General features: G+C 52.2%; 2 protein-coding genes across 2 annotated transcripts in view; both read right to left on the bottom strand.

The window, feature by feature from the left end:
* TPGS1 (tubulin polyglutamylase complex subunit 1) overlaps nucleotides 1-2,683 on the bottom strand; it is a 7,415-nt gene extending 4,732 nt beyond the window's left edge. The window contains 4 exon segments of the mRNA XM_031063254.1: nucleotides 553-1,095; nucleotides 1,295-1,615; nucleotides 2,118-2,384; nucleotides 2,587-2,683. Coding sequence (XP_030919114.1) covers nucleotides 553-1,095; nucleotides 1,295-1,615; nucleotides 2,118-2,384; nucleotides 2,587-2,647 — 1,192 coding nt within the window. The 5' untranslated portion in view covers nucleotides 2,648-2,683.
* A 2,542-nt stretch (nucleotides 2,684-5,225) lies between these two features.
* Nucleotides 5,226-9,921, bottom strand: part of LOC102044363 (hippocampus abundant transcript 1 protein-like) — a 9,656-nt gene continuing 4,960 nt past the window's right edge. Inside the window, exons 10-11 of the mRNA XM_031063283.1 lie at nucleotides 8,620-8,786; nucleotides 5,226-8,531 (exon numbers count right to left, since the gene is read on the bottom strand). Of these exons, the coding sequence (XP_030919143.1) occupies nucleotides 8,322-8,531; nucleotides 8,620-8,786 (377 nt within the window). The 3' untranslated portion in view covers nucleotides 5,226-8,321. The remainder of the gene's footprint in view (nucleotides 8,532-8,619; nucleotides 8,787-9,921) is intronic.

Raw genomic sequence — 9,921 nt, 5'->3', positions numbered from 1 at the left:
CGATGGCAGGGCTGGAGCTGAAGGAATCTGCGAACACACGGAGGTGTTATTGCATGGAAATGCTGAGGGGTGAGCGAGTCACAGAATAGTTCACAAATTCACAGAATAGTTCACAGAAGAATTCACAGAATAATTCACAGAATTATTCACAGAATAATTCACAGAAAAATTCACAGAATTCACAGAATAGTTCACAGAAGAATCCACAGAATAATCCACAGAATAATCCACAGAATAATCCACAGAATAATCCACAGAATAATCCACAGAATAATCCACAGAATCACTGGGTTGGAAGAGACCTTCAAGATCATCCAGTCCAACCCATGCCCCAACACCCCAACTAAACCATGGCACTCCAAGCCCCAAAACAAAGTGCACCACAAACTGTGGGGTTTTCTGGTAACTGCCAATTTCTTGAGGTCCAGGAAGGTCTGGGGAAGCTTCCTGGACATCCCCCCCCAGCCCCCAGCACCAACTGTGGCACGGACACGAGGGGCTGCAGCCCACCCCAGCGATGAGGGCAGGGGTCCGCAGCCCAGCAGCACTCACCATCCAGCACCAGCACCTCCAGGCTGGCCACCTGGGCGCGGTGGCCGAGCAGGACGCACTGGTAGTGGCCCTGGTGCCAGGGCTCGGCGCTGTCCAGCCGCAGGGCGGAGCTGCTGCCCGCAGACTCCTCCGGGTACTGCCCGAGGGCTGCGGGGGTCCGGAGCCAGCCCACCGTGGCGTTCCCGGTGCACCGAGCGTGGCACTCGATGCGCAGAGCCCTGCCCCGCGTGCCGGTGGGAGGCAGCGACCAGATGTGCAGGCTGCAGGTTGGCATTGTCCCCAGAGGTGGCCCTGTCGCCGTAGGGAGGGTGCTGGTGGCCACATCTGCCGTGTGGGTGGTTGCCGTGGGGTCCTGGGGCACAGAGGGCTCCGTGGAGGGAGGATTGGTGGCAGCAGCCAGATCCAGAGTGGTGCCAGCGTTGGGCTCCCGTGCTGTGGTGGGCTCACCTGTGGGGACACCTGGCCCTGCAGGGAGTGATGTGGTGGCCACGGTGGCTGTGCTGGGGCTCCCCGTGGAGGTGGCCACGGCTGGTGTCATCACAGCTGCAAACACAGCAGCCTTGGTCACAGGGGACCTCGCTGCAGCCCCAGAGCAAAGGGGCAGTGCCAGGAGGGACAGGGATGGAGATTCAGGAGTGGTGCAGCTGCTTGGCAGAGCTAGGAGGAGCACAGGGCACTGGGGGATGGCTCCAGGGGATGGGGGACATGCAGGTTGTGGTTCCCAGCCCCTCCTGGCACTCACCCTCAGCCCTTGCCACCAGAGATGCCACCCTGGTGAAGGTCTCCTGCCCGACGCGCAGCGTCACCTCGCACCTGAACTCCACCCCTTCTGCCACCTCTGTCCCCTTCACCGACAGGCTGGAAACGATGTTACACAGCTCCTCCTCATCAGCATCCTTGCAGTCAGGGTCTGTAAGGTTCTCCAGCACGTGGTGGCCCCGGTACCAGGTGAGGGCCAGCCCGGTGGGGGGATACAGGTGCGTGGCTGAGCAGGTCAGGTTGGCTGGGTGGCCTGGGTGCAGGGTGTGGGGAGCTGCCTCCAGCCTCAGCGTGTCTGGGAGGGCTGGAAAGGAGTCAAAGCAGGGTCAGGGGTGATTTTTAGCTCAGGAGGAAAGGGGCTGCCCTGGGGGTGCAGGGCTGTGCTGGGAGGAGGCAGTGAGGGATGGGCTGGGGAGTTGTGACCGTGTTCACAGGGGTCTTAGGATGAGGGAAGAGACGAGGATCTGACTCCATGTTTCAGAAGGCTTGATTTATTATTTTATGATATATATTACATTAAAACTATACTAAAAGAAGAAAGGATTTCATCAGAAGGCTAGCTAAGAATAGAATAGCAAAGAATGATAAAGGTTTGTGGTTCGGGCTCTGTCTGAGCTAGCTGGGCTGTGACTGGCCATTAATTACAAACATCTAACATGGGCTAATCAAAGATGCATCTGTTGCATTCCACAGCAGCAGATAACCATTGTTTACATTTTGTTCCCGAGGCCTCTCAGCTTCTCAGGAAGAAAAAATCTTAAAGAAAAGATTTTCCATAAAAGATGTCTGCGACAGGGAGTGCTTACCATAAACCTTCAGCGTGACACTTTTCTGGTAGTCCTGCCCGTGGCATTTGCCCTGGCAGATCTTCATGCCCTCCGTGGCCACCGTGGCGTGCCTGATGTGCAGGATGCTGTGGGTGGAGAAGGAGGAGATGGTCCCCAGGGCTGTGTCCAGCCCCCTCCACTCCACCTTGCCCCCTGCACAGGCCAAGGAGCAGTTCAGCTCCGTCGAGCCCCCAAAGGGCACCACGGGCTCCCGCGGTGTCACCACCAGCCGCTCAGCGGGGCCACCTGGGCAGGAGGAAAGTGCAGGGTCAGGGGAGGGGACAGTCACCAGCGCCCCGCGGCTCCCAGCGCCGGGACAGCAGCGATTTGGGGACGGCGTGGCTGTCACGGCTCGGGGACAGCGAGCTCCTGGGGCCGTAGGGTGAAGCAAGGAGAGCAGCACGATGGCTCGGGGGTTTAGGGTGGCTCTCGGCCCCATGGCACTCACCGCTGCAGCCCCACAGCGAGCCGAGGAGGAGAAGGAGGAAGAGGACGGGAGCCGGCTCCATCACCCACAGGGCAGCAGCAGCGCTGCTTTTCCCTTCTTTCATTCCTTCCCTCTTTGCAGGGAGCGGGTGCTGCTGGCCGGGGCTGTCTCCTTCTGGCCGCCGGCCCCAACCTCAGCCCTTCTTAAGCCCGGTAGGAACCGCCCCCACGAGCACCGGCCCCAGGATCTCCACAACTTCCCGCCCGAGGGGTATTTCCAGAGGGACGCTTCTGATTTTCTTCCAAGCTCGGCTTTTGCACGACACCCAGCCGAGGGCCAAGCTGGCAGCCCCCCCAAACCCAGGAAAGTCCCTGTCCTGAAGGGACTGCAGGGGCCCCATCACCCCAGCAGGGAGCCCTGCACACGCACTTACAGCCCGAGATGTGGCTCAGATCCAGCTCTATCCCTGTTTTTTTTGCAGGGATCACTCCCCCAGCGGCTCTGGCAAACCAGCCTTTCCATGACCCCAAGATCTGCTGCGGGCTGTGGAAAGGGCCCTGTCCCAAAAGCAGAGCCAGGATCTGTGATCAGCCCTGTTAGTGAGCTGATTATTCCTGTTTATTCCTCAAACAGGGCATTTTCAGAGATGGAAGCAGGTGTTCCTCTGAGGGTTGGTCTTGTGGTACAAATGGAGAAAATGTCATCACAGAGAAGGTGTTGAACACCCTGCATTATCCAACCTCGAGGCTCTCAGCATCTGTCCTGGCTCCCTGCTGGGTCTGGCATCACTCCCTCATTCCTGCCCAGTTCCCCATGGAGGGATGAGCCCTGTTCTGCCCCATCCCACCCTGCCAGGCTGCAGCCCAGGCTGGGGAAGGTCCCAAAGGGCTGAGGGAGGGACATGCCCATCTCTGCACCCAGTGCCATCACAGGAGCTGGACATTTCCCAGCTGGGAACTGCTCTGAGAGGCAGCTCCATGCACTGGGCGTGCCATGCATCATTTTAGAAGGTCATGCCATTAATTCTCTCGAGGGTGCAGGAGGCCTCTGAGCAAGGAAAGTGCTCTGTAAACACTTCCCACCAAATGTGCTCACTCAGCCGAAGCAGGTGATTAATGGTGCTGGGCTTTTTGTTCCTTCCATCCTGTGTTAACAGAGCCACTTCCCGGGTTTTTCAGCAGCCTCCAGAGCCCCCCTGCCCAACCCTGGGACAAACCATGGCCAGGGCTGCTCCCACAATGGCAGGATCTTCCCAGAAATTTGTTTGGGAACCTTGAGGACACACACAAGTGGTGCCAGGGTTTCACTTGCCTCTCCCACAACCCTGATTGTGGCACTGGTGTGATGAGAAAACCCCTGAATCAGTTCTGAACGAGAGCTGAGCATTTAGGGAACCACCTCATCTTAAAAAGAAGCTTTTTCAGACTTTCCTGGACCTTAAGAAATTAGTATTTACAAGAACCCTGTGCTGCACTTTCTCTGTTTTGGGGCTTGGAGTGCCCAGAGCAGCCCCAGCCACCCACAGAGGGGGCAAGAGAGAAGAGAATGGAGTCAAAACCTGAAAACCCTCCAGTTCCAACAGCTCAGCCACAGAGCCAGGAGCAGATCAGGGGGACTTGGCAGAGCCCCCAGGGCAGCTCTTGCTCACTCTGAGTGGTGAACCCACCACAACCTCTGTTCCACCTCCTGCTTGGTGGAATTCAGACTTCCCCCAGCCCAGAGGAGCACAGGAACAGCACAGGGACAGCACCAGGTTGCGTGCACAGGGCAGAAGGAGCAAGATTACACACCAGGAGTGTTTTGCAGCCCACAGGAAGCCTTTGAAGGAGTGAAGGCAATGCTGCTTTTCCAGACTCAGGGGCCTGAACACCTTTCCTGGAGGCAGATTGTGCTTCCTCCCTCAGGGCAGGCGCAGGGATTTGTGCAGGGGAAAAATTTGTGCAGAGATATTGCTCAGGAAACAAAACAGCTCAGTCTGGAGACACAAAGCGCCAAGGGACCAGTGCTGGCTCCAGCACAGGATACCCCCAGAGCCCCTCAGGTTGGGGTCTGTCACCAGAAGGGACAAGGGACAAGGCTTTGCCACTGCCCCAGGAGCCACCACACCAGTGCAGGATGTTGTTGAAGAGTGGTCAACACCTGCTCTCTGTTCTCCAGCCACCTCATGTGAGACAAGTCACAGGTTTTCTCTCAATTCAAGATGGAAACAATAAAACAAAAGCTAGTTCCAGTCTGGAGGAAATGCATACAGAAGCAACAGGCTGTGTAATGGCTCATTTTTCCAGGATACCATCCATCAAGCACCAGTTCCCATCCCCAGAGCTGGCTTGCATGTGTTTATATATTTTTTTTTATTATATTAGTCACTTAGGACCATCCTCAGCCGCCACAAAGAGTGTTTAAATGAGTCAGATAAGATCTAAATTAGGCATGGCTGAAAAATTAAGACAATAGAGTCTGGGTTACTTAAACCAGTCCAGGAGGAGGCTGCAGTGGGGCAGGGAGCTGCTTCCCATCCTGGGCTGGGGCAGGGACTGGTAACCCTCACCCAGCTCTCCCAAACCTGTGCCACATCTTCACTTAATTCTCAAGTGGAATTTAAATTCCAGGCAGAAGCTGCCTGGTACCACTGGTGATGGAGAGGAATAAGGACAGAGACCTTTGACACAACAGGAAAGCAGCAGTTTAATAAATAATCCATCAGAGGGAGAGATTAGCCAGTTCCAAACACAACCTGAACCAAAATAAATACATTTTATCGTTAGCTTAAAAAAAAAAAGAGACACAAACACACGTGATGGTGAACTGTGAGAGAGCAGAGGTGGGGCCAAGTGCCCACGCTTTGAAGATACCACAGCTGTCAACAGCCTTTGGAATGCAGAAAAAGAATAAAAACAGGGAAGTAAAAAGTTCCTACTTAGCAAAATTAATGACAGAAGAGAAAGCAATGGTGTAACTCAGGTTTTTAATGCAACAAGATCAGCTGAAACTCACTTGACCTGCCAGGACTGCTGACAGGCAACTGAGATGATTTTTGCCTTGTGTTTGGGCATTGCTGTTACCATCCCAGATTTTTTAAGTCCCTGCAGACAAATCCTGGGAATCCCAACATTAAACAGCCAGGCTCAGGCACTGCACAGCAGATCAAGCAGATTTTAAGAAAAGACTCCTTTTTAAAAAGTTGCGTTTTCATAGAAAGTAACAAGAATTGGCAAAAACTAGCTGAATGCTCCACACAGCCTTTCCAGCCTCCACGTGGGATGCTGCAGAAGCACCAGCCCTTCAGAACAAGTTGTTCTTCATCTGGCTCTGGTAACTTCAGCTCCAGCATTGCCTGGCCCAGCTCCTGCTCTGTCCCATCAAGGCAGAGCAGGAGGGAAGGGGAGGCACCGGGCCAAGGCCCCACCAAACCAGGTGAGAGGAACCCCAACAAGGTGGGAGGGGATCCCTGCTTGCTCCCTGCACCTTCAAAGAGCCCCTGCTGCCAGCTCTGCACACCAGCACAAGCCACTTTTCTGTTGGGGATGGCACCTGGAGAGGTCCTGCTGCTGCCTGGTGCTGTACCCCCCTCCATCCACCCACTGCCATATCCCCACTGGTGACCAGTGGGACCAAAACACTCCAGGCCCACCATGCACATGTCCAGAAGCATCACCAGAAGCTCAGGGGTGAGGGACATGAGCTGGGAGGGAAAATTCTGGACAGTTCTGGGGTCTGAGGGGAAGGAGAGGCTGAGAAGCCACAGGCAGCAGCAGTGGTGAGAGGGAATGGGACCAGAAACACATTGGTTTCAATAAACTATGCAATAAGGGAGAGGACTTTTAAAAATATATCTCTATATACTTTATATCATATAAATTATGCTCATCTTTTTGTAACGTGTTGCTGTATTGTACCCGTGAAGCTCTGAGGTAACAATTCCATATTTTTACTTCATCTGTGTGTGAGGGGAAATCCTACTTCAGCTCACTTTAACCTATATAAATCAACAGATTGCCAGGACTTGGGGAAAGCCCCATCTAAAAAAGGCATTTTTGTGAGGAACAGAGGTGGGGGAACTGCTGCCTGGAAGTGCAAGTGACAGGATTTCCTTCAGGATAAAAGCTTGCCATGCACACACAGTACTGACCATCCCACTAATGTTTGGGAATTGGGAGTGTCACCACAAGGAGCTCATGGGAAGGGAAAAATGGAGTCATGGCAGGTCAAGGAAGTTTCTGCTGGCTCTGCTCCTCCCCAGACCTGCAGCCAGACCCATCTCAGCATCCCTCAGCGTCCCAGCTGCTCCTGGTTCTGAGCACAGGAGCTGCCAGATCAATGCAGAACAAACTGCCAACTCTTTTATTTAAATACCCACCTCTGATAACCAGATGGCATTTGCAGTCACTGCTGTGTGTCTGCAAAGGGCCAGCAGTGCCTCCCCTTTGGCTGCTCTCCCCTGGGTAACCTTCCCCAAACCCACAGAGAGGGGACCCCAGGCAGAGAACAGCCAAGGCAAGACTGCTTTGGCTGCTGCACCCTCAATTCCTTTCACAAAGGATTCCTGAAGTGTCCTTGGTTTGGTCCTTACTTCCCAGAACTGCTCAATGCCACCACTTCTTATTTACTCAAATCAGAACAATTTTTTCCTGCCCTCTGCCACATTTCTATAAACAACCACACATTCCCTGTTTGCCTCAGCTCCTTTCACCACCTCCTGCTCTTTCTGAGCACAGCTGAGCCTGCAGCACAGGTTGCAGTTCCACTGTTCCACAAACAAAAGCAGGCTCAGAAATGCCACATGGCATCCAAACCCCTAAGTCCAAATCAACACAACCTTCACCATCAGAATCTATTGGGTTGAGAACAAACCAGCTCTGGACACTCTTTGGGTTTAGCATCAGATGGTAGGAGCCCAGGGGCAAACCAGCATGCTTTATACAATGCTCTCAAGGTAAACAGACATTTCTCTGACCTTTCTCCCAGGAAACCACTCATCTCCAAAGTGCTCAGCACAGCCAAGCTGTTTCTCCAACCTGCCAGAGAACTGTATCTCCTAAACAACCCTCACAGCTCCAGGAAAAGATTTCTGAAAATAAATTCTACCTAGTGCCTGTGGAGGCAACAGGCAAATGCCACCTCAGAGTGACAAGAAAAAAGAAAAGCAAACAGAACCACAGCCATTGTGGCCATCCAAGTGTTTGTAATTCATGGAGTTGCCCTTCTCAGCTGCAACTTCTTCATTTTTATCCTCTTCATCAGAACATGAAGTCAGCAGATTTAGATTTTTTTGGTCTGAGTCTCACTTGGGGCAGAGAGGAAGCTCAGGGCTGCACCCCCTGCGCCTCACCCAGCCCCTGTCCCCTCAGGGTGCCACCACAGCCTGCAGGGCTGCCAGGGCCAGCAGCAGGAACGGCTCTGGCAGGGATGGGGCATGGAGCAAATGCCAGATTTGATTCCAGGGGCAGCTCCCACCAAGCACAGCCCAGGCAGAGGGTTTGGCAGGGCACACAGGGGTCACTCACAAGGGCAGGTTTGCTTTCCAGAACTATCCCTCCAGTGGAGCAGTTCCCTATCTCCCCTTTCCATCAGCACCAGGTGATACAATTCCATTTTTGCACCAGCTGGGTGTATTTGGCTCGAAGGGAAACCTCATCCCTCCTCAGTAGCTGTTAGTGGCACAGTCTGTTACCTTGGATCCCTCTCCCCTTCCCTGAACTCCTGCTGAGTCCATCCTCGATGTGGAGTCGAGCCCCAGGCAGGTCCCCTGTCCCACCTCACACACTGCTGTCCTCCAGAAGGGGCTCCTTGCCATCAGACCCCCCAGCTGGTGGGCTGTGGGGGTGGGCCTGGGCCCCTGCACTGTGCTTCTTGTGGCTGCCTGACCTCAGGGCCAGGTTGTGTTCAGGAATGAACAGGGCCACCAGCAGCGACAGCAGCACGGAGCACGCCCCGAACAGGAAGGGTGGCCCAGGGATGATGCTGCTCTGGAGAGAGACAGAGAGAGAGACAGGAATGATTCAAGCATGAGGGCAAACACAGCCCAGAAAACAGAGTGAGAAGCTGAGCAGGTACCTCATCTGTAGGGTTGGCCATGTTGGGTTTGGAGGCCTTGCCCAACGTTTCCACCTCAGCCATTTCGTTCAGCTCCACGTGGAAGAGATAGAAGACAAAACCATAGAGTGCTGGCCCCAGGCCATTACACAGACCCCGAATTCCAGTGATCATCCCCTGCACCACACCTGGGGACAGAGGGAAGAAGGGGGAAATGCCTCCAGCTCTCCAAAGAAACTTGTTTTATTCGAGGATACATATTTAGAAACAAGATCAAGCACTTGGATCTGGCCTGATGTGCAGGGGAGGGTTGGCAGATGAGCAGCTCCACTCAGTGCCAGGTTCTAGAAAAATCAGTAATGCTGGGCTTGCTGCTTTGCAGACTGAAATAAGCATGAGCACATCAAGCAACAATTTCCAATTAACTAGAATTTAACTGAGGATTCAGAGATGTACTGTGAGGCTGGCAAAATGCAGCAGCCTCCTCTGCCTCAGAGGGACAACACCAAACACCCATTTTCATGACTTGGGAGTTTCCCATTAAAGCACCAGCCGTGGTCAAAGATAAGAGTGTGAATAGTGCTGTGAGCACAGCGGGCACAGATGTTCCTGCCAACCCCTCCCCTCCTTGTGCCAGCTCAGCACCTGCTGGGATGAACCCCCCATCAGATCTGTGTCACTGTCACATCTTCCAAAAAATCTCTTTGCCCAGGATTGTCTCCTGGGAAGCGGAGAAGCCTCAGAGAAAAATGAAAACAATAATTATCTGATTTGCTTCTCCTGTGTTTTGCTGCTTTGGAATGTGGTTTGGACATTGTTTACCAACATTGTTTTATTGGTTTCATGTGAATTGTTCCGACTTAATGACCAATCATGGTCAGGCTCTGTCAGGACTCTGGAAGGAGTAATGAGTTTTCATTAGTATCTTTTAGCCTTCTGTCTGTATCCTTTCTCTATTCTTTAGTATAGTTTTCGTTTAGTATTCTTAATATATTATATTAAGAATATAATATATTTTAATAGAATATATTAGATTCTAATATAATTATTATGTTCTAATATATTATTATAGTCTAATATATCAATATATTATTACATTCGAATATATTATTATATTCGAATATATTATTATATTATTATATTCTAATATATTATATTCTTTATAGATCATAAAAATAAAAAAAATAACCTTCTAAGAACATGGAGTCAGATTCATCATTCCTCCCTTTGAGAGGGTCTCAGAAAATACTTAGCCTTCTGTCTGTATCCTTTCTCTATTCTTTAGTATAGTTTTAGTTTAGTATTCTTTATATATTATATTAA

This window comes from Geospiza fortis, unplaced genomic scaffold, assembly GCF_000277835.1.
Source record: "Geospiza fortis unplaced genomic scaffold, GeoFor_1.0 scaffold241, whole genome shotgun sequence".
Taxonomy (NCBI): domain Eukaryota; kingdom Metazoa; phylum Chordata; class Aves; order Passeriformes; family Thraupidae; genus Geospiza; species Geospiza fortis.
Note: the sequence above shows the minus strand (reverse complement) of the source record. Positions and strands in the feature narration are given on the sequence as shown.